Genomic DNA, 24,771 nt, shown 5'->3' on the forward strand with positions numbered 1-24,771 from the left:
GCACAACTTTATTCAATATTTATATAAATGACTTACCCTCCCTATTAGAGGAATCAAACATGAAAACAGCACTATTTGCAGATGATATAGTTTTGTGGACTTCCAGATCTTACAGACATAGAGACAAAATTCAAAATTCTGCTCTTAAAGCTCTAATTCAACTACATGAATGGAATACATCAAATTTGATGACACTCAATTTAAGCAAAAGTAACTACCAAATATTTTCACTTGGCAAAAAAGAAAGAGAATTCAATATCCAATACAATGGCCAACACCTTCCTAGGACTTATGAATCCAAATATCTTGGAGTTATTTTCGATAGTAAGTTAACATGGAGCAACCATTTGAAATACATTTCTGAAAAAGCTCGTAAAAGATTCTCCCTTCTAAAAAGACTAGCTGGAAAGAAATGGGGATGCTCTAGGAATACTTCGAACACTACATACAAAATGTTTATACAGCCAGTGCTGACATACTGCGGAGAAATTTTAATTACTTCACCTTTCATAAACGAAATAGAATATATTCGAAACCAAGCTCTCAGGTTCATTACTGGTGGAATCAAAACAACTCCAATAGATTCTATGAGACTCCTCACTGATATTAACAGCATTAAAATGACAATAGAAGAAAAAGCACTGATCCAATATGAAAAACTTATCAGATTACCAGGAAACAATTGGAATTCATACAGGCCTCTCTGTAGATTGAAAACTCAAAAAAGTTTCATATCCCTGGTTCAAGAATTAAATCAGAAAATCAGTATCCCGAATTTAAAAGAAAACTTACAAATTAAACCAAACCCTTTAACTCTATTAAATATACAATATAATCTAAATTTAATAGAAGAAATACTGAAATCAGAAGTGAACACTGAAATAATTAAACAATTGTCTTTAGAGACAATTAATATTAGGTACCCTCCACAAAACTGGCTTCATTTATACACCGATGGATCCTTGATCTCCAGAGAACAAGGTGCTGGTGCAGGTGTTACGTGCTGTCTCTTCACACTTTATAGATCTCTCGGATATGGAACAACAAGTTTTGATGGAGAAATCGTTGCAATAAGTGAAAGTCTCAGGAATCTTCTATGCCACATCAATAAATTTGGGAATGCAGTTATATTGTCAGACTCCAAAGCAGCTAATTCTATCAATAGTCTCTAAACACACACCTTCATCTCAAACAGCAGAAATAACTAAAATGCTCTCTCAATTAATATCACTCAATTAAAGAATTGTATTCCAATGGATACCATCCCATTGTGGAATCCTGGGAAACGAGAATGCAGATGCATTAGCAAAGAAAGGCAGTACTGCTACTTACAGATCTGTTACTAAATATACGTATTACTCTGTGAAAAGATTTATTAAGTCTACAAACTTAGACTTCAACAAACAAAATTTGATAACACAATCCCAATGGAGAAAATGGAACTCTCTGCATCATAATCCACAGTTAATTCCCGATTTACCACGAAAATCATCTGTAGCTGCATTTAGATTTACAACAGGCTATGATTGTTTGGCCAAACGCCTGCATAGAATTGGAATATATCAGTCCCCTAACTGCCCATTGTGCAACTCAAACCAAGAAACGGATTCGGAACACCTCAAAATCTGTGCTTCAGTGGCTGACCATAATAATATCTTTGAAAAATATTGGAGTGCAAGAGGTCAAATGACTTTATTGTCAAACGCCTGGCATTAGAAAACAACAACAACATTTTAACATGACAGCGAACTCATCAATCAGGTAAAATATCTTTCATGTCAAAAATCTTCTCACTTTCAGTGTTTGTGTCGGAAAACCACAGCACTCGAAGACCTGTTGAAACGAAACTGTTGTGATCCTCTTCTGATTCAAAGAGCCTGTAAATCAGAACAACAGTAGTATGCAAACTCTTCATTCTTTGCAAAGACGTTGTAGGACCATTGTTGACAGTTGACACAAAGCTTCAGAAGACAACCAAATTTAATTTTTTTGTTTTATTCGAAAGGATTACCTATTAGTTTTCGCAAGTATTTATGGTGGGGGGGGGGGGGGGAAGAAAACTTGCTCGAGTACTAATTTCATGACTGAAGCTATTTCGTTAAAATCATTAGATTTTACTGTTAAATATCATTCATTTCCCAGATTACCTTCGTAGGATTTGTGTGTGTGTGTTTTATTTTTATTTTACGGACACAAATTAAATTTTCAGACATTTCGCGTATTTCGTTAATACCAAAAAAGACACGTCTAAGTATGAAAGAAAAGATGTATGCTAGAGAAGTTACATACAGAGATGTCCTGCTGCAATGAATTGATACAGCTGCAGCAGACATGAGACAAATGGACTGTTTTATAGTGTGCACATCATTATTAGAGAATGTTTCCAGGCATGCTTGCATGCAAGAGTAGGTCATTTTGAGCATTTGATCCAATAAGAAGTACTGAGGGTAAATTATTGTTATTATTATTAGCAAGTAAATCATCTTAATTGTTAATTAAATATTTGACCTGTTATAATTGTGGAACAATTGCAAATAAAATTGACAAAGAACATTTCTGCTCTAAAATCATTCTGATCCACCTCCTCGCTGGTTGACCTTTCCTTTTGAATCACTATGTATAACTACTACTATAAGAATGGATGGATTCTTGTTCTCACTGTTCTTGGTATTCAGAAGTTACTAAGACTGTTTCGTGGACTGTGTTGTCAGCAAACTTCTATTGTTGCCATTGGTTAAAAATTTTTCTCCTATTCTTCTCTTCTTAGAAAAAATGTCTATTTTCTCTTTGTTATATTTTTGCTTCTTGTGTTCTTTAACTGGTTAGAAAAGCGGTGAATGTAAAACCAGTAACATAGCAATAAGTATGCTGTTAGCAAACACTCAACACATCTATCTATATATCAAGAAACAATAAAAACATAAAAAATGTTTATATACATCTTCACGATCTCGAGAGACCTTACTTAATCCATTTATCTCTATTATCGCACACATATGTATATATAGTAACTTAATACTTGAGAAAACTATAATACTTCCTAATGGTTGGCTAGACTAATAATTGCAACAATTGCTTTTAAACACACTTACCTGACTTTTTTTTAACATAACTGTTTATTTCATTATGGCATCATAATTATATTTAATAAATTAAAACTTGATAGATTTCATTATTTATATAAGCATTGTTAAATTCTAAGATATTATATAAACTATATTTAACACTTTATGCTTTACTTGTGTGGGGATTTTGATGATTTATTATTTTTTTTCTCCGTCTTTGTGTGATGGATTATGAAACAAGACTAGAAATAAGATGTTAGAATTTATTGTTCCACCATAAAAGTGGAAGTAATGGGAGTGTGAAGCTTAAAAACCTCCACACATGCATCCCCCCCCCCCCACAAACACACACACACACACACACACCACACACACACTATTCATTGTAAAAGCACTATTGTGACTAATTTTGAGGAAATTTTATTACAAGAAGATTTCTGACATGAAATTATGTTACTGTGTAATGAAATGCTTTGTCAGTGCATAGTCTGTGTGCCACATGTGGACATTTATACTTCTTATGCTAATGAGATGCTGTCGGAAATCTTCTTGTCTTCCTCTATAAAATGTGTTAAACTTACCTTATTTACAATTGGCCTTGATTCTCTTCGAAGTAGTCCCCTTGTGACTTTATACAGTGATCTCATCACTTCTGTCATGCTTCAAATACTTCCTGGATTTTTGGTTCTGAACTCTTCTTCCATCTGGAAACATCGCTCTTTGAGCTTCAATTCCTTTTTTTTTTTTTAGAGTGAAAGGGAGTCATAAGGGGATATATCTGACAAGTATGGATGGTGCAGGATAATCTGTGTGTTGTTAGCTACCAAAATTGTTACATTTTTAGGGTGTTGTGAACAGCAGTTTTGTCGTGATGAAGCACCCAGTTATAGTTGTGCCAGAGTTCCGATCTTTTGCGCAGAACATTCTCTCTTAGCTATATTTCAAAACATATCTCAACGATGGTGACAATCCTCGTGAATTATTTGTTGGATTTTCCAACGTTTTTGGGAGTTGTGCTGAAGAATGGCACATCCTATGTGCTCGGTGTCTTCAAACAATGTTCAGTTCTTTTTGAAGCATCATGCCACTCAGAATATAGTGTATGGCCTAGAGCATCATTACCAAAAACATGCTAAATCATTTTGAGAATCTTGGTGGCCTATTTTTCGAAAGCTGTGTCTGTGGCTGAAGTGTTAGCACACTGGTCTTCCATCCAGGTCTAACTTCGATCTCTGGCAGGTCGTTATGGACTTTGTGGTGAACAAAGGAGTCATTGTAGAGACTTTTTCTCGGAGTACTCCATTTCCTTCCATTGTTCCACCAACACACTCCACTTTCTCCCCATTTCATCTCTCATATGTCACAGTTAAAAATAGACTGGAATGAAGTCTTGGGAGTAATACGAGTTTCTGATGCTAATTTAGGAAGGATTTAAGGCTCTGGACCTGGGGCTTATCACTTTATGATATACCTGTCAGAGCTGAGGCAGGATGGTCCACCTGTCAGCATCACATTTACAAATGCTACCAGTGTCCAGATTAGGACAATCTTTGCACATATAGGGCAAACAAGGGGTCAGTATAAGATAAGTGCAAGGCTCTGTTCTGGGTTTAGCCCTCGAAAAGTCAAGCCAAAGCCAGTGCTCCGAGTTTGATACAAAACTTGATGCATATTCTAAGTTAATTTGTCATTGTACGACTATGTGGTCTCAGACATGTGGAAAGCACAAGTCACGTTATATCCAAATCTACACTGCTTGGCTACAGACTTAAACATGCAGCTAGTGACATCTAGTGTAAGAACTACTTTATTCTCAAGGTTGTGAGTAATTTATATAGTCAGGGAAATTTCTGATAGCACTTTATATTATTCTGGATTGTTAGAAGTGTTCATTAGTAGTCTTCTTATAAACATTCGTCAATGTTAAAATTAGGTACATTTAGCACATTTTGTGAGGTGCACAGTCAGCCAGATATTTATTATATTTAAATCTCGTCTAGTCCAAGATGTAAGTTTTGGTAAAAACATTGTTGGGGCAGTTTCTTTTGTATGTTGAGTCCCCACTATGTTTTTCATTCGGTACAATTCACAAAAGAAATAAATGGACATGGGAAGTTATATAGATGCTTTAAATGCCCACAGATCTGTCATTGATAAATGCAACAATTAACCATTCATGAGAACATGCATATAATAAGGAAGGAGGAAGTAGAATAGATACTGGATATGTTATATCTGTATACACATGTACACGTGTAATCAGATAATGCACAAAATATTTTGCAGTGGATGTCATGCCAAAATATAAAAGTAAAAGCTCTGTCATAGTTATGCAGTGTAAATCTTGAGGTATTAAACAACTAAATAATAAATAAGTCTTTCCTCCCCCAATTTCTAAGTTTCGATTTATACATGTGATGTTATCAATAATTATTTATAATTGGCAGGTAGGTTAGTCTTTTTTTATATTAAGAATATCTGTCTACGCTCTAAGTCACATTCTTAGTTTTCTGTCCAAGGGCAGGTCTTTCACTGCAAACTCAGGATTCTCCAATCTTCCCTATTTTCTGCCTTCCTCTTCGTCTCTGCATATGATCCATGTATCTTAATGTTGTCTATCACTGTTCTCTTTGATCTAGTAATTATACTTTTACAGTATGTCTTTGTTATGCAGCAGCCCCAATACCATAAAGTGGTACAACATTGCTCAGTGAACTCATGTTCAATTTTATGAACGTAAAAATAGTGTCCTGTAATTTACAGCAGACTATCGAAGTGACAATTCATTGTGCCTTGTATACAGTGTTTCAGATGTGATGGTAAAAAATTTAGAGATGAGAAATAAAAACGAAGAGAAGCAAAAAAGTTCCAGTAAACGTGGGTCTGCTGATTAACCGTTTACAAGATAATGTCATTTTATGCTGGTTGGATTCTGCTGAATGTTAAGTACTAATTCCAAAAAAAGGCAGTGACAATTTTATTTAATTTATCAATCACGAGACAGTAAAATTCATAGTTTTGGCTTTAACATCACAGAAATGTGATTAAACATACAAAATAAACTTTTTTGTTTAAACAACAGTACAGTTTGTGGATAAACAAGGTACAGTACAATATGAACATGTAAACTGAAGAATTTTACAGCAGGTGTTCAAAATGCTGACCATGCACATAAATTCATCTGTATAGTCTTCTCTGCAAAGACCCAAGAATGCACTCATGCAATCTCGGATTATTCTTCATTTGCTGGAAGGCATCTACAATCCAATGCTGCAATTCTTGAAGTGTGGTGGCATGTGTAAACTAGGCTTTTTGCAAACCCCATATACTAAAATTCAAAGGATTAATTTTGTTCACAGTGCGTGATATACTTGAAAGTAATGGTATTTAATGCTTAAAACTACACGTTGCTACAAACTTTTGGAAGAAAGTACAATTTTTGGATGCTACTAGAATCAATCCTGCTTTACTTACTGGTGTCTCAGTTGTACCAGGTGAATTGAAAATGTTCTCTTAGAGGAGATTTCTGTGCATTGGGATATCATTTTACACAGTTCTTCAGAGAAGTCAGGATGAGAAGGTTCCTCAGAAGAAGGTAGATGTGCCAGATGGTTTTCAGCATTTTAATTAATATTACTACAGTGTAATATTTTCCTTTAAAGCTGCCTGAAATAAAGCCAACAATAACTGATTTACTGATTTATTATTCAAATTATTTTAACAAAACACCTGCTTCCAATTATTTTTCGTAATTGAGAAACATTAACATTTACCAGTTGTAGTAATTTAATCATACTGTACATACACGTGCCATTTATTCACATTGAATAGTTCATGTAATCGCTGCTATGAAATCTGGTGAAGATAATAAACAGCCCACAACGCCAAAAAAGAAATTGGATTCAGTGTGGTGATGATGCAAAATATGAACGTCCAAGAGGTCGAAAATGTAAGTATAGAATTTGCTGGGAAAATGAACGTAACTTCTAGCCCTGGTTGGGTAGTCAAGGCCTGTTGTAAACGGTGTAATGATTTGATGGGGACAGATATTTCTGTTATGTGTAACTGTACGAAATCAAGTAAACATGCAGGCATAGTGAAAATTTCTCTGCCTACCTCATCAATATTATTAATAGATTTCTCATTCCAAAATTTGTAGTCATGTATCATATACGTATTTCAGATGTTTAGATTTTTCCATACACTGGAATAGATATACATCAGTGACACACCCACGAAGGAAGAGGGGCTAAAGAGCTCAAGGCCTCCCCCCTCCCCCCAGAACCAGATTTTTATTGTGTATTTCCAGTAAAATAGAAATAATTTTTCATTTTCAAGTTAAATTCCCATACTTTCACTTCTGCAGGCGATTTTAGTGATATTTATAATTTAGCAGTCTTTGAATGTTGGCAACCCTATATATTCTGACTGAAAGCACTTGCAATGGTCCAGTCACACTGTGTATAATTATATATAATTTCAAGCAGCTAGCTGGCAAAAAATTATATTTCACACTCCTGTCTTTAAATGCTCAATTCTTGGATAGGTGTGTTTATAACACACTACAATATAATATCCAAGTGTAGACAATTATTGTCAGCAACTAACTTAACTTTTTTTTTTTTTTTTGCAGTTGATTGACCTGACACATTATCTGAACTTGATTGAAGTGTATATAACTTAATGATATGCTGAATCTCCTTAAATATGCAATAATATATTTTATTACCGAAAGGTGTGCTGCATATATTTTGTACACTGCTAACAGAAATAGGCAAGACACACAATATAGAATCACAAACTTCAAATGTCCGAAATCTTATGACGTTAAAAACGTTGAAATTGATGAGACTTTAATGTCCATTTCTCTTATTCTGAGTGAATTCATTTGTAATATTTATTCTATTAACTTTGTGTGTTTCTTAAGAAAAGTTTCACCTTTGGTGGACAGTACTGACTAAGAATTTTTTTAAATTTTATATCCAAAATGACTACTGAAACGAAAATGGTTCGTCCTTTTAATCTAGCTTAAACGTATGTTATGTTGTAAATAAAGTATAAACTTTTTTTTTAATGTCGTATAATAGAATTTGTTCCAGTGGTTGTAAAGCAATAAGGGCAGATTTTTAAATCACTAATTATACTGTGCGAAACATAGTATGAATAACCAACCAGTTGCCTGATTGAAAGCCGATCTTCAATTTGTTGGGGAATGACTGATTGTCAGTTAAGAGAATTCTAAGTGAAAGGTGCGTGGTTTTGAAATTTTGACAGGATTGTGTAATAAATAACAATCTTATAATCGTAGGTATGTGGGTGCCTGTGTGCATGTGTCTTATTAATGTATTTTTCTCATTAACCCGTGAAAATTGGAACCTAAAGGTGTGGTATGCAGATTGTTACTGCTCTAATTTTATAATGACAAAATATATATCTAACTTAAAAAGTAAGCAAACAAATCAATGTTTCTCAACATACCGAATTTTTGGATGGCAGAGGTGGGGGGGGGGGGGAACTGTTAGTACAGTGTTAGAAGTTAGGCTGAGTGAGCTTAATCTAAAAAATAAAAAACAAAGGAGTGTGGAGTAAAAAAAAATGTATTATCCTGCTGTCATCTTTTTAATATACATTTAGTAGAGATAGTTTATTTATATATTGAGAGGCTGACAGCATCTCAATTAATAACATCTCACCAAAAGAACCAGAATTGTCGGAAGAACCTGTGAGATTTGTAGCACAGAAAGAGCTGTCAGGCAGGCTTTCTCCAAATACTTCAATTTTGTCTTTAATTTTCATTGTTTCCATTATACATTACTAATTCTGAATGACCTTCGTAGAACAAGGGTTAAGTAGAGAAAATAACGTACTTACACCATTCTTAGTTCTACGTCATAACCATTTAGTTAAGGTAGTTAATAATAGAAAAGTGTTGTTTGCAATCATAACGGGTGTATGTCTTGAAACAGGTTTCACCTCATATGATACCAATCGAAAAGTGACATGGGAAAGTAACATCCTGCTTAGCAGTGATTCAGCACATGGTCTCCTGCTAATAAATTTATACGTTACATTACAGATATAATTTATTGGCTGACATTATAATAATTGGGAGACTGTTATAATCTATAGCCTGTCATTGAGCTTTTCTTAAGTTAGAACGTGATCTATGCGTCTTATTTTTTATTTAAAAATGAGCTGGTTCCTTTTACTTTTTCACTAAATTCTGAAATGTTGAATCATGATTGTTGAATGACAAGATTTTCCGTAGATATTTGGCATGACACTTTTTATATGATTTCTTCGTAATATATGCATCATATACATAAAGATTCACTATTCTAATATGTATTGCATTGACACTAAACTGAACTGCACTGAGTGGAAGTCAGCTGTATAGTAATCCTCTAACCTTGGCGTTCCCCTCTTATCAAAACCATGAATGTTCATTTTCTTAGTTCTGAGAAAAACGAGTTTAAAGTTTCAAGTGCCCTTATAAATTCAGGAAAACTTCATTTTAACCAACTTCCTATACCATAATAAGTTGATTAAATGAAGTTTTCCTGAATTTATAAGGGCATTTGAAGCTTTAAATTTGTTTTTCCCAGGATTAAGAAAATGCACATTCATTATTTTGGTATGAGGGGAAACTATATGTTGCAAATTGACTTTGAAGCAATTAGTATTAGTAGTAGTTGTTTAGTCAACTGTTCGAAGACAGATCTGGACTCCACAAGTGACACCAACAAGACATCACTCATGAGGCAACTAGGCCAGGAGGTAATGGCGTAGGGTAGCCAGTTCCTTTCCCCCTCCATTATACACTAGCTACATACTACACTAATCAGGCTTAAGATGTATACAAACAATTGTTCTTCCTCTGACACATATTGTCAAGTGAGATGTACTGCCTGATAATATATATACATATCAGCCAGACCCTCAATCAGTGGTGAATTAGTGGTAAATTATTTAATAAATATATAATTTTAATTTCTGATATGTGTGCATCTAAGAAGCTTAACAATTTATCTTATTAGGCACCATCAATAAATACATTCTAGAACTCGAAATAAACGACATATATTTGGTGACAAACATCATCATCATCATCATCATCATCACATGCTATACGATTTAGGCCATCCAGCCTGTTCCATCTCCAGAAATACAACACTTGTACTTTCATCTTGTCCTGGGTCGATCTTCACACCTTTTACCACTAGGCTTATAATTGTAAATTTGTATAGGAATGAGACTAATCCATTCTCAAAAAAAAAAAAAAAAAATACAAACCATTGACTTATATATGAGTCTAACAGATCTAAAATACTCTGGATTTGTAATTCTGGCCGTATATCTACATTTTTTGTAACCTATGAGGCTGTAGCCTGCTAACAGTCTCAGCAGTTTCATTTTGGCTGGTTTTATTCTTTTCCGTTGCTGTTTAGTTAGTACCGTACCCAGCTTTCAGCCCCATAGAGTAAAACTGGGATGGCATTTTCTTACTTTCTTTAATAATGTACGTTTCATTCTGTAGAAATCTCGAGAGCTTTATATTCAGGTTCTTTGATTGATCATATACAATTTGGCAGCCTAGGTAATTAAAATATAATAATAATAATAATAATAATAATAATAATAATCATCATCATCATCATCATCGTGTAGCTTTCAAGGAGTTGGGCCACAGATCGACTCATCCCGGTCTCATATTAGAGATCGAGAAGTCTCTTCAGCAGTCTTCCAGGGTTTCTTGTACCCGCTGTAATAATAATAACAGTAACAGTAGTAACATTAATAATAATAATAATAATAATAATAATAATAATAATAATAATGATGGCTTTTAAGTGAAATATAGCTTGCATCATTATTGTTAGCATTGTAATGTGTTTCCTTAAGATATGTTATGAAAAGAAAGATACTAAAGTAGAAAAAAAAAACAGTCACAACTTGTAGTATATGCAGTGGTTAAGACACATCTCTCTCATTAATATTTCAGATTCCATCTCTATTCCCTGACATGGATGTTTGTTGTTAGTGTGATGTCCTAGGTAGAGATCAGTATTCTGGAAGTCCTGCCACTTGTTTATCAAGTGTGCAAAGCTGAAATTGTAAGGGCAAAAGTGCTAAATGCCGAGAAGAATAAAATGAGGTGGAGAGTAACATTACTGACGAGAATATGAAACATATGACAGACTTAAATTTTACTTCAAAGTGCATTGCAAAATCTTCTTGTAGATCTTTGTGCAGTATGATACCTTCCTTATTATATAAATTATAAAAGTTCGTGATGTTATTGTTACATTTCAAGATTTGGCAGAACTAATTGTTTTCAGCATCTTTGTTACTGGTTTTGGGCAGGGCTTATTTCTGATTCATCTACCATTCTTCAAACTATTGACGCATTTTGTACATATTCATTACAGTCAGATTCATTTCTGTGAAATATACAAAATGGAATAAAACTTGAGCTTACTGTCACTCCAACTCTGTATACAATTATCATAACAAAATGTTTGCTAACTCTATAAAATTCGTGAATTATATCCATTACAAATTTTGGGAGGTATGAAAGATGAGGGAAAGATATTTAGTGTGGATACAAATTTGAAAGTTAGTGCAACTGTTCTACTCCAAACTGTCACAGTACCCAAATAATGGTTAGATACTTCACAATGCATATGGCCCACCCTGGAATTTGGGGGGTGGGGAAGTAGCATTATCTAATGTGCATAATTTTGTTTAGAGGTATAATTGTTTTGCATGGGTTGATAACTAACCTGGTGTGGCCCCACATCACTTAATGTGTGTGTGTGTGTGTGTGCAAGCAAGCAGGTGCTGTTGTGTTTCTAACAGGCCAGCTGTCGCTTGAGGCAGAGAAGACTTGGTTGCAGTACGAGTGCGAACGTTGGGGACTCAACTTCAACTTGGAAGGTAATCCAGGCATGCCTCTATTGTTGCTATATTGGCATGGATCTGTAACTGCCATTTCTGTAGTAAAAATCTCTTATTTTATTACACTTAGTAAAAATCTCTTATCTTATTACGCTTTATTTTGATGGAAGAAACCTCTGTTATTTTTTAACTGTACTTTCTTTGTATGAGAGTATATATATATATATATATATATATATATATATATATATATATATATATATAGAGTAATTCACAAAGTTATACTTGCATTTGAGGAGCTTATCCCTCGAGGTCATTTTGAGAAAAAACTCACTTTGAACATGGGTCCAATTCTCAATAATAACATTTACAGTCCTAAGAAAAGTAACAGTAAGTGTTTTATGGAATAGAAAGTAATACAAGAACATATGCTTACCAAAGTATTATTTCACTAAATCGGAACCTGTATTCACAGTTAAACTCTGCAATTTTTTTTTGATATAGCACCTAGCATCTTAATTTGAAGAGTTTTGTAGAAAATCTAGATGACGAGCATGCTTGTGTTCACAAGTGTAGTAGTGTACAACATATTGATTATTATTATTATTATTATTATTATTTTATTATTTCATTCTCTTAATATCTTATTGTTTGTAATAATTGTCAATTAAACTATGCCATAGATTATGTTATCCAAAAAAAAAAAAAAAGACTTGTTTAGAGAGTTTGCTGTTGTATGTGGTTTTGCGTATCTGCGGAAGGTTTCAGAACATTCCCCAACAGATACAGAAGGATTACTGTACAACATTTTTATAAATTGATAGTTAGTCTCAGAGAAATAACGTTTGCCAATATTTTATTTCACAGAGTATTAAATAATAATGATTGTTTTATGAATATATTTACTGTATATCTGGTAGAGTTCATTCTTTCTTGTAAAGTGACATTTACTGCAGATTAAAAGAATCCTACCTCTTGCTTCAGTGCAAGGCTATGAATTGTGTATCTAAAGGACTTTAAGGTATATAGTGCTTGGTACACAATTATGTGTTTCTCAAAATTATAAATAACTGAGCAAGTATTTGGAATCAGACTCAGATTCATGCAAACTTTCTGACTGAAAATAATGTAAAGAGTAAGCTTTGTAACTGCTGGTATAACTTCATAAATCTCTCTGTATATCACGTACTTACTTACTGGCTTTTAAGAAACCCCGGAGGTTCATTCCCGTCCTCACATAAGCCCGCCATAGGTCCCTATCCTGAGCAAGATTAATCCAGTCTTTATCATCATATCCCACCTCCCTCAAATCCATTTTAATATTATCTTCCCATCTACGTCTCGGCCTCCCCAAAGGCCTTTTTTCCTCTGGCCTCCCAACTAACACTCTATATGCATTTCTAGATTCGCCCTTATGTGCTACATGCCCTGCCCATCTCAAACGTCTGGATTTAATGTTCCTAATAATGTCAGGTGAAGAATACTATGAGTGCAATTCTGTGTTGTGTAATTTTCTCCATTTTCCTGTAATTTCATTCCTCTTAGCCCCAAATATTTTCCGAAGCACCTTATTCTCAAACACCCTTAACCTATGTTCCTCTCTCAAAGTGAGAGTCCAAGTTTCACAACCATAAAGAACAACCGGTAATATAACTGTTTTATAAATTCTTACTTTCAGATTTTTTGACAGCAAACTGGATGATAAAAGCTTCTCAACCGAATAATAACAGACATTTCCCATATTTATTCTGTATCTCTGTATATCACTGTAATGAAAATACCAGGAAGAAGAAAATGTGGTTGTTGCATATGCAAAATAATGTGATTTTCTTTATTTTCTGCAAGAAAATTTTACAACAGATTCTTAATAAATTATCATAGAAACATAACATTCTATCAGTTTAACATTGCTGAATCCCCGAAAACGAAAACATCATTGTTGAAACAGTACAGACACAAAAACTGTTGTATTTATAACATTCGTTACTGGCATAGCTCGAGGATAATGATGTGGACTCGTGATTTGAGGCTGTGCTTGGCCATGGGTTCGAGTCCTGCTTGATTGTTATTTCATTGGGGTTTATACAAGGTTTTTCCCAATTTTAGGGTGGATGTCCGATAATTTCATGACAAATTCTTGGTCTCATTGTGCTGTCACCAATTTCAGTAATGTTACATAACCTCACAATTGATACAGCATGGTTAAATACCCGATACACACATACAGGTATGGTGCCAAATCTAGGGAATCATGTAGAACCATTTTCAAAAAGCTACAAATAATGTCCATGGCTTGTCAATATATTTTTTCATTAATAAACTTCCTTGTATGTATTCGTAAAAACTTTGTAACTAATGCAACTGTTCATAGCATAAATACTCTAAAAAAATGACTTTCATACTCCATCAACAAGTCTATCGTGCTACCAAAAAGAAGTGCATTATATGGCAGTAAAATTTTTTGGGTATAAAAATTCAAAGTCAGAATGCAATATTATTTAGGGCCAAATTAAAGAAGTACCTAATTTTTCACACCGTCTATTCTATAGGTGACTTTATGACATTCAACAATGCTGCATGAATATTTCTGTATTTTATTAAGTATAGATACTAACCCCTTGTGTTGTACTAGTATATTGTAAAATACTTCTGTATATATTTCAACTAGAGTGTGACTATAATTAAGACTTTGTAGTACTATTAAGATTTTTTTGACAAGTTCCATATTCTAGCTGTGAAGCGATGTACGAATACCATGGAATGTAAATAAATACAATACGATATGTTTGTACATACATACATACATACATATGTGCATTACACACACATACACACATAAGATGCGGCTGAAATACTTCTCTATTTTTAAACATGTATAGTGTACAGAGAAATTGAACATCAGGTGTATTTTGTTAATAGATCTGTATGGCATTTTATCACACAACAAAATTTACTTCCTCTTTTATATGATTACGTATTTCTCAAATTCTTTACCTTCATTGCTCAGTGATGTAGATGAATTTAGTACACCATTCAGATGACGCCCATTATTGTGCAAACACTCCACTCTTTTTTCAAAGTTTCCACATGCCCGTCTTACTATTCCAGGTTGTACAGTAGTGGTTTTCCTACGAATTGCATCCTTGAATTTCTTAAGGCTCTGTGGTTTGTGGAGCAAGAATTCTGCTTTGAAGTGTCCCCAAAGAAAATAATGACACACTGAGATATAAGAAAAACAGGCAGTCCATGGAACAAGCCCTTGTAAAACAATGCAGCAGAAAACAATTCCTGCAATGCTGCCATTAATACTCTTAATACGTGAGCTGTTGCGCCATCTTGGTGGAATCATACACTGCCAAATTGCATTTCATGGTGATACATTTGAGTAGATATGACTGTATATCATTATCTGAAAAAGCTAAGGATCAATGACCATAAAACCTGCTCCTCACAGTAAGTAGTGACATTTTTGCTATGGGGCTTCTTTGGATTTCCCTCTGCCCAATAACGAAAGTTCTGTTTAATTAGCCAGAGTGATGAAAGTGTGTTTCATCAGACATGTGGATAATTAGATCATTATTGAAAAAATTTCGAGAATACTGGTAACCAATTTTCCATGTCACTAATGCTTAGCTCTTAGATCACCACCATCTTGCATGGGTGTAAATGAAGGTCCTCATGGAGAATTCTCGAAACACCTGCAGTCAAAGATCTGGAGAGAAGCATTACCCTTATATGGTTGAAGAAGTTAGACTGAAGGGAAAGCATACACTACGCATACAAGGAACCATCATAATAAACACTAAATGTGTGTATGTGGATGCATACACGCACATGTGTCGAGAGAGGGAGAGATAAAAACAGAGACCATATTGAAGAAACTACTTTAGATTTTTTGTCCTTAACGATTTCTCTTACATTCTGTAAATATTTTTAAAATATGAAAGCAAGAGACATCTCTCTATAACGTGATCATCTCCAAAATGAAAAGTGTGAAACCTGTGATAGTCCATAGAGAATAAATTGTTTAGTTATTTGAACTGAAAGCAACAGTTAAACTACCGGTATATGTGTGTTACAAAACAAATGCAGAACTTGTTCATGAACGTAAACATTTAGTAGAATAAGTAAACCTATTTCTTTTAATATGAATTTTGACATAATATGTATCACTTTTCGCAGTTATCCTCAGTAGACCATTGTTACCAATTTGTCATTGAATCTGAGGTTTGCTGGCTGAAACTCAGCTGAAGTCGGTGGATTTTGAGGACAATCCTTTAGAGCTTCATTCAGAAGGAAAATAAAGATCGCATATACAGAACATAAAAGAATCCTGTCCTTTAATAATAGGGCTAAAGGCAAAATTTACTAGCCATTTCTCGTCACGTCAAAATTCAGTTTAATTCTGGACGTAGACAATATATCCATATGGGTAGCCTAAATGAAAATGGATTTGTCCCATCCTTCACACATTCATTTTGTTTATAGTAATTACAAGTGTGATGGCTATTAATTTGATAAAAGAATTTAATCAAAAAGCAAACCTTTTTTTTACGACTGAACAATTTAAAACCGCAAAAATTTGCGTCTATTGCTTTTCTTTATGCTTTCTTATTCCTTGAAATTAAGATTTTAGACTTCATTTTTGCCTTAGCAGTAGAAGTGCTCACAGAATTCCTGTAACTTGAAGGTCTGAAGAAAGCATATCATTCCAACACCTGTATTGTATGCTGATTTTAAATGTGCAGTAGTTTATTTTATTGAATTTTTGGGAGTTTCAAGCATATTTGTTTTGTTATTTTGTGAAAGTTATTTGTATTGTATTTATTTACATTCCATGGTATTTGTACATCGCTTCACAGCGAGAATATGGAACATGTCAGAAAAATCTTAATAATACTACAAAGTCTTAATTCATAGTCACAGTCTAGTTGAAATATTTACAGAATGGTTTTACAATGTGTTAGAACAATACAAGACAGAAATATCCATGCAGTGTTGTTGAATGTCATAAATTCATCTACAGAATAGAAGGCATGAGAAATAAGTACTGCTTTAATTTAGCCCTAAATGTTTTGAGTTTGAATTTTTATATCCTGAGAGAGGCTATTACTGTCATATAACACACTCCTTTTTGATAGAATGATAGACTTTCCGATGGAGTATGAAACTCATTCTTTTGATGAGTATTTATACTATGAACTGTTGAATTAGTTTTATATTTAGTAGTTGAGCATCATGATCCGAAGGACCATTAATTATTATTGGAGTTGTTTGAGATATATGAGGGTGGACCCATAAGTAATAGGAACCGAACTGTTGCGCGCGCATGCTTTGTAGTTACGAGTTGTGCTGTTAGGTGGTGTTAGTTTGGGGTCTCCTGCGACCGTTAGTGAGCTGGCGTCAGTCTGAGTTAAGTGGTTTGTTTGTGGTGCTGTGTTGTTTGTATTCCTGTTTCAACCATTTGGCGATTAGTGAGATGGTCGACCACAAGGAACAAAGAGTGTGTGTGAAATTTTGTTTTCTGTTAGGGAAAACTGCAGCCGAGACCATTGGGATGCTTCGGCAAGCCTTTAATGTTGATGCTTTGGGAAAATCCCAGGTCTACGAGTGGTTTTCCCATTTCAAATCTGATAACATATCAACTGAGACATGCCACACCCTGGGCATCCTTCGACAGGAAGAAATGACGAAAACATTGCCAAAATCAAACGTGCAATTGATGAAGATTGTCGAAAGACCACTGACGAAGTTTCTGAGCAAACGAACTTGTCATGGAGCACGGTCCAGCGAATTTTAACCGAAGATTTGCACATGAGACAGGTGTCTGCAAAATTTGTTCCTCGCTTGCTCACAGATGACCAAAGAGAAAACCGTGTGAGAGTTTGCCTCGACTTGAAGAGTGAAATGCAGAATGATCCAAATTTTCTTAAAAGAATTGTGACTGGGGATGAGTCTTGGTGCTATGGGTACGATCCAGAATCAAAGCAAGCATCGAGCCAGTGGAAAACTCCAAATTTACCATGACCCAAGAAAGCACGTCAAGTGCGATCCAATGTGAAAAAAAAAAAAAAAAAAATGTTATTTGTTTTTTTGATGTGAATGGCATTGTCCACAAAGAGTTCGTTTTGCCAGGACAAACAGTGAACTAACATTTCTATTTGTATGTGTTACGAAGATTACGAGAGAGTGTGCTACTAAAATGGCCCAAAATGTGGAGAAATGGGAACTGGTTGCTTCACCACGACAATGCTCCAGCCCACACAGCTCTGACGGTCTGACAGTTTTTGACAAACAACAACATGGTGCTTGTGTCTTATCCACTCTACTCACCCGATCTGGCTCTGTCGGACTTTTTTTTGTTTCCACAGATGAAGAAATGTCTGAAAGGAAAGCGATTCAGTGATGTGGATGATGTCAAAGAAAACACGCTAACGGCTTTGAACAGTATCCTGCCTCAAGAGTTCCAGCACTGTTTTCAGCAATGGCAAAAGCATTGGGACAAGTGCATTAATGCACATGGACAATACTTTGAAGGGGACTAAAGTACTGTGAATGTAGAGTTCAATAAAAATGCAAAAAAAAAAAAAAAAAAACAAAAAAAAAACATTTCAGTTATTTTTGGGTCCCCCCTCATATCTATTCTTTCGTTTCCAATAAATATGTTGTCTATTGCAGTAGCTGAATCCCCTTGTGTTTGAGTCAGAAGTTTACTGTGTAAATTAAATTGAAAGATGCTAGCAATTAATTTAGTTGAACTTTCCTATTGCTTTCTGTTAGATAATCGACATTGATGTCTTCGCAAATAATGCATTCACATTTCAGGTTTTCCAAAATTAAATTTTTTAAGGAACTGGGAACAATATTTATTATAGTATTCACTCACTTCTCCACTTAGCCAGTGTACAGTGTATTTCCAGCCAATCAAATGTACATTGTAACTTAAAATCCTAAATGTGAAAGAGGTGCTAGAAATTACATTTCCTAATAATTACAGGGATTATACAATTCATCATAAACTGTCAAAACATTTAAAATTTTTTATTATTAAAAGAATGAAAGGAAATATTTTAAGAATATTATTTTGAATTCGTATAAAAAATTATAATTATGCTTGTATATTTCTGTTATGTTTATTCAAAAATAAATTAGAACAAACACAACCTCGAAACACTGAAATTCAGATGGATTGATAAAAAAATTTACAGAAGTAAAATATGACGTCAAAAGCCTTGCTAATGATGATGGTGACCACTAGGACAGATAACAACATCAATAATAATAATAATAATAATAATAATAATAATAATCATCATCATCGTTATTATTGGAATATGTGTGGCTTCAGAAAGTTGTTCATAATAATTTTCTTCAAAGCAATGCTCCAAGTATGTTTTTCAAAGATGCAAGTTTTCATAAATAAAATAGATTTTTTTTTGCTAGTTCAACTTGAGAAATATCTTTCAATATAGTTTAGTAACAATACGTTCAGAAACTTTCCCGATAACAGCAGATCTTCATTATTGAATCCTAATGTATTCTACATTCGTAATTTTTAATATCTACAGTCGAAACTGGTTATAACGATTCTGAAGGGACTGCCAGTTTACAGTTGTTATAGCTGATAGTCGCACAAACCGGAGATTTTTTTTTTTTTTTGCTAAAAATTTCATATCTGTAAATTTTAGGCTGCACACTTACATGGTTAATGAACAGAATAGAGTTAAAAAAAAAGTAACAAATATAGGACGTACAGTATTTACAGTACTGTACAGTATTTGTGGAGAGGAACTGAAAAGGAATTTTTTTCTAATGTTTATGCAACACATACAGCAATAATATGCCAGCAAAATATAAAAACCTATAATAAGTGAAGAAAGAAGTAGCAGCAATGTAAATTGTTCAATAATGTAGTACATACACAGTCTTGGCTAATGAATGAGATAAAATGCTGAGCGTGTTTTAAACTTACTGTGGGTGCTGTATAGTACAATAGTCATGAATGATACATCCTCGTTCCAGTTACTGTATTACAAAAATTACGTATTAACAGTATAAAAATGAAAATATAGTACTCTATACATAAATTACACGAAGGCCTACACTTTCTCCTGTTTTTCTTTTTAAAATGTACAAATGTGATGTCCTGTACCTCACACATTAGAAAAATCCAACACACACAACTACAAAACATCAATAACGAATACACTATTATTCCACTTCTGTACTTTAGAAAAAAATAACACATTATTGGAATTTAATTTTCTGGTTTTCTACAATCACAGCAAAGACAGTCTACAATCTAACTGAAAACAAAGGTTTGAAAATAAACTTTTCATTGCTGTCAGTAATTCCCAAATACGTAACAAACAAAAATCAATATTGGATGTTATACCCAATAAATTTCTCCGAAAATATGATAAAAATACGTCATTTTATATGATAAGTCGTAATAAATGATGTGTACTAAGCGATTTTTTAAATACAGTGTTTCTATAGGATTTAGACCGGACTGTTATATTTCGCCGTTATAGTCAATATGTCGTTAAAAGCGATGTCGCTATAAACTGTTTCGACTGTATTTCCTTTGGCTGAATTCTGTCAGTTTTATTTTCAGTGTATTTAAATTTTTTTTTTTAAATTACACTATCTGCGCAACTGTTTACTTTAATTGGACGAAACGAATTAAATTTGATAATATTTAAAATTGTCATATTGAAACTTATAAACATCACATCACAATTTTTACATTGCAATTTCCAGTGTTTATATGCTTTTCTCTTACAATAAAGATGACAAACATTCTATTACTGTTGAGAAGCTGCATTTAAACAGACACTGGAAAATGCTCAAAATTATTCATCCTGTCGAAAATAATGTTTAAAATACAACACATTAATTAATTACTTTAGAAACGTTATATAAATAATAAACGGATAAAAAATTAACATACTATATCTAACTTGAGTTGGCAGTTACGGAGAATAAGTTATATTTGTGGTGGATTTTTGGTTGGCATGAGTTGTTAATAGCTTAGATATCAGCAGCAAGAGTGTAATTTATGTGTAGATAAAATGGAGCATGTGATCTTAGAATTTCTGTTGAGTGTGGTTTAAAGTTGAATATATTGGCAGTACTTAATGTGCTATTAATTTATTACACTGGAATTTAGTTGAGTTACAACAGAGCAAAATAAATAAGCTATAGTTACGTTTTTAAGCAAAACATAAATTGTAATTCCAACAAGAATTTAAAATAAGGCGTCAGTTTGAAAGTCACAGCTGGAAAGATAAAATTAGTTAATTATATATCCATGTATTCTTGTCAGCATGGGCAGGGTAACCGAGACAGTCTCGGTGTTTAGTAGGCCTACTTTGTCCCGATTTCCTGAAAAGTTTTCTCAGAACACGGAAAGTCTCAGTTTCCTTCTACGGGTTGAAATAGTGTTTCCTTGCACTGATGAAAATGTTTTGAAAGAGGTTTTATTTTTCCCTCGAAATATAATACGATTCACTGAAAATTAGTTGGCAGCTCCGTATAGGATCCAGAATTCATAGCACAGTCGACATTTCTGCTATGAAAGATTTACTTCATAAATTAGATGAAGAGCAATTTAGAATTTTATACTGATTCCTTTTTCAATAATTGTGTGATGTACATCAAGAAATGGATCCAATATGATGAAAGGTTGAATTATTTGAATGAACCACTCTCAAGAAGAAATTAGTGCAGGATAAATAGAAAAGAGTGTAAACATTTTATTAGCAAAGTAGAAAGCACCATCAGAGAGTGACAGCAAAAATTTGTTTAATGAATTCTCTCAATTAGAAGAAACTAGATATTAATGTTGAGTGAACAGAATCTGAAAAAAGAAATTCTACTGACAGGTGGAATTGTATTGTACGAAAGTGTAAAGAAAACATTGTTACTTTGGATACCATTTTATTTGCTGAGTATTTGTTGTGTCTTCGAAGGTACAATGCAAGTCTGGGACGTGTTTTCAAACTTATGAACATTAGACGATCAAAAGAACCGTGCTTTCTTAAATTTATCTCTGCATAGAACTGAGGGTTCGATCCCCAGTGCCAGGCGAATTGTTCTCCATCTATACTAATAATAAATCTGTAGCCGAAATTTTTCTGGTAATTTTCGATTTTCCAAAAATAATTGGTCCTAACATATATAATTAACCACCCTGAAACCGAAAATAGTTTTTTTGAAATTTCTGTTTGTTTGTATGTCTGTCTGTCTTGATGTTTGTTACCTTTTCACACGATAATGGCTGAACGGATTTCGATGAAAATTGAAATATAAATTAAGTTCGTTGTAACTTAGATTTTAGGCTTTGTGGCATTCAAAATACTTTATTTAAAGGGGCCTGAATTAAATAAATGGAAATACCTCGCTTATTATTGCTTTTTGTGAAAAATGTTACATAACAAAAGTTTCTTTAAAAATGATTTCCGATAAGTTTTATTCTATGCAAAATTTTGATAGGACTGATATTTAAGGACATACAAGACTTTTAAAATAACAATATAATACATTTTCACCGCCGCCTCAGATTATAGCATTGTTGTTCCTGCAATAACTCCTATGTGCAAAATATAAAATTTTTGAGTAGGAAGAAAAAAACACATTTATTATTCATTCCATGGCAATGATACATAGGAGATCGTGAATTCTTACATTTTCGAAAGAAAGAAATATAATTACATATCACTATATATGCTGTATCACTATTTAAATTATTTGAAGGATTCAGAACCATAGGGGACCAAGCGCCATTTACTGAAGACGTAGAAAACAAGGGTTAAAATTAAGTTATTACCATAATTCAATCGAAACATATAGCAAGTAATATAAAGTATACACAATAAATCTAAATGATGTCAGTCTTCATTAAACTATGCTTGCATGTAATAACAATTAAGAAACATGTTAAAGGAATTGTCATTGCACCAAATGAGTGGTCTCTGGACCAAAATGATCGCATTTTAATTGTTTAAATACAATTTAAATTAAGTAACATATTAAACGATTTATCCTTCTATCAAACACGAATGTTCCCTGGATCAAATGTCCTATTTTAATGGTGTAATTACTTTATATTTATTTCTAATGGGTGCAGCGGAGCGCACGGGTATGGCTAGTTATTAATAAATCCCTAAATTAGATACAAACTCAACAGGAAATATCACAAATCCATAGTTCTGAGAAGTACATGCAACATACATGATTAAAGAGTTATTTTTTAATAGAGTTATTTTACTATACTTTATCAACTGCTATTATTATTTAGTGTCTAAGGTGATAATATCAGCGAAATGAGTCCAGGGTCCAGCACCGAAAGTCCAGCATTTGCTCTTAACGGATTGAGGAAAAATTCCCAGAAAAAACCTTAACCAGATAACTTGTCTAAACCAGGATTTGAACCTTGGCCCGCTTGTTTAAAGTGTTGTCAGCTTATTGTTTTAAGGTCTGGTAACTTGTAGATTATGCATTGCTGTTGTTTCATTAGCATTAAAATAGAGCATATTTAATATTTTTATTCTTATTTATTCTATCACAACATAAATTTGCAGTTGTAATTGTCTGTAAAATTTGTGTTCGATATCTCACATATAAGAAGTATCCTGATTTTTTACTTTCAAAATCTGGCCACCCTGAGCATGGGGAGATGGAATTGTATAAAAATAAGAAGTAAAAGTATTTCGAAGAATTATTAAGGAGCAAATTATTTTCTTGGAGGCATTTAATAAGAAGAGAATCATTTAGATACGGTACTTCTATTCAGGATAGAAGCTTATGTCATTTCATCCATCACAATGTCACCTCATAAGTTTTACTTGTTACTTCTCACAAAATATCCTCATCACTCTTTAAATAACATTAAACATTCTTGGAGATATCTGAAAAAAAGACAATAGAGAATTAAGTTGTGAAAGCTTTAAAGTGATTTAATGTATTTCTTTACTTGCAGATGGATGGATATTGTAAATGAAATGTTTATTACTTTTTTTTTATTTCTGCTGGACTTATAAGGTTTAGTGCAGGCTGTTCGGAAAGTCACTGTCACTTACAACAGATGTTGGAAATGACATCTGCGAGTGGCTATCCAAGCCTCAACTTTTTAAATTTTACATCTTGATTACACAACTTTTAACGCTATATCACTTTGGAAAACGTATTATATGTCTTTCACGTGTTAAATTTTATGTTACCTTGTTAACATGTTTAGGCCTGCTGTTGGCCATCATCAGAACTGGTTGTTGTTGGTCTTGGCACCTTTTGTTTCGTTTCCTGTGGGAGTGTGTTTGTGTAGTGTAATGTGGAGTCAAAGAGTGTGTGTGTTCTGAAATTGAGTTGTGTGTTGAGAATTTCATTTGGATGTATTTTTGTGTGTTTGTATATATCGTATTCTAGTGTGTTTAGTTTCTGGCTTTTTGGTTGGATGTGTAGAATTTCCATGTCTGTGTATGTGTGGTTAGCATTTGTGATGTGTTCCACATATGTGGAAGTGTTTGTGATGTGTTCTTTGTAACGTGTTTGAAATGATCTGCCTCTCTGTCCTATGTAGAAGTTGTTGCAAGTGTTACATTTGAGTTTGTGTATGCCTGTGTGGTTGTATTTGTTTGTTTGTGTTGTATGTGTGTTGAGATGTTTTTGTAGAGTATTATTTGTTTTGTATGTGATGTAATTTAATTTTTTGAATGAGGTTGCAGTCTTGTGTGTGTTTTTGTTTTCGTATGTTAGTGTGATGTATTTTTTGTGTTCTTGTGTTTGTGTTGTATTCTTATGTTTTTTG

The 24,771-nt window shown here is 33.5% G+C and overlaps 1 protein-coding gene across 3 annotated transcripts in view; it reads left to right on the plus strand.

The window, feature by feature from the left end:
- The window catches only part of RhoGAP71E (Rho GTPase activating protein at 71E), a 180,203-nt gene that overhangs the window by 101,062 nt on the left and 54,370 nt on the right, over nucleotides 1-24,771 (plus strand). For 2 of the 3 annotated variants that reach the window (XR_011332625.1, XM_069828628.1), the window contains exon 7: nucleotides 11,925-12,002. The exons of the other annotated variant lie outside the window; for it this stretch is intronic. Coding sequence is in view for 1 of the 2 variants with exons in the window: in XM_069828628.1 (XP_069684729.1) it covers nucleotides 11,925-12,002 (78 nt within the window). In the remaining variant the exon portion in view is untranslated. The remainder of the gene's footprint in view (nucleotides 1-11,924; nucleotides 12,003-24,771) is intronic. 3 annotated transcript variants of the gene reach the window in all.

Source organism: Periplaneta americana, chromosome 6, assembly GCF_040183065.1.
Source record: "Periplaneta americana isolate PAMFEO1 chromosome 6, P.americana_PAMFEO1_priV1, whole genome shotgun sequence".
NCBI lineage: Eukaryota > Metazoa > Arthropoda > Insecta > Blattodea > Blattidae > Periplaneta > Periplaneta americana.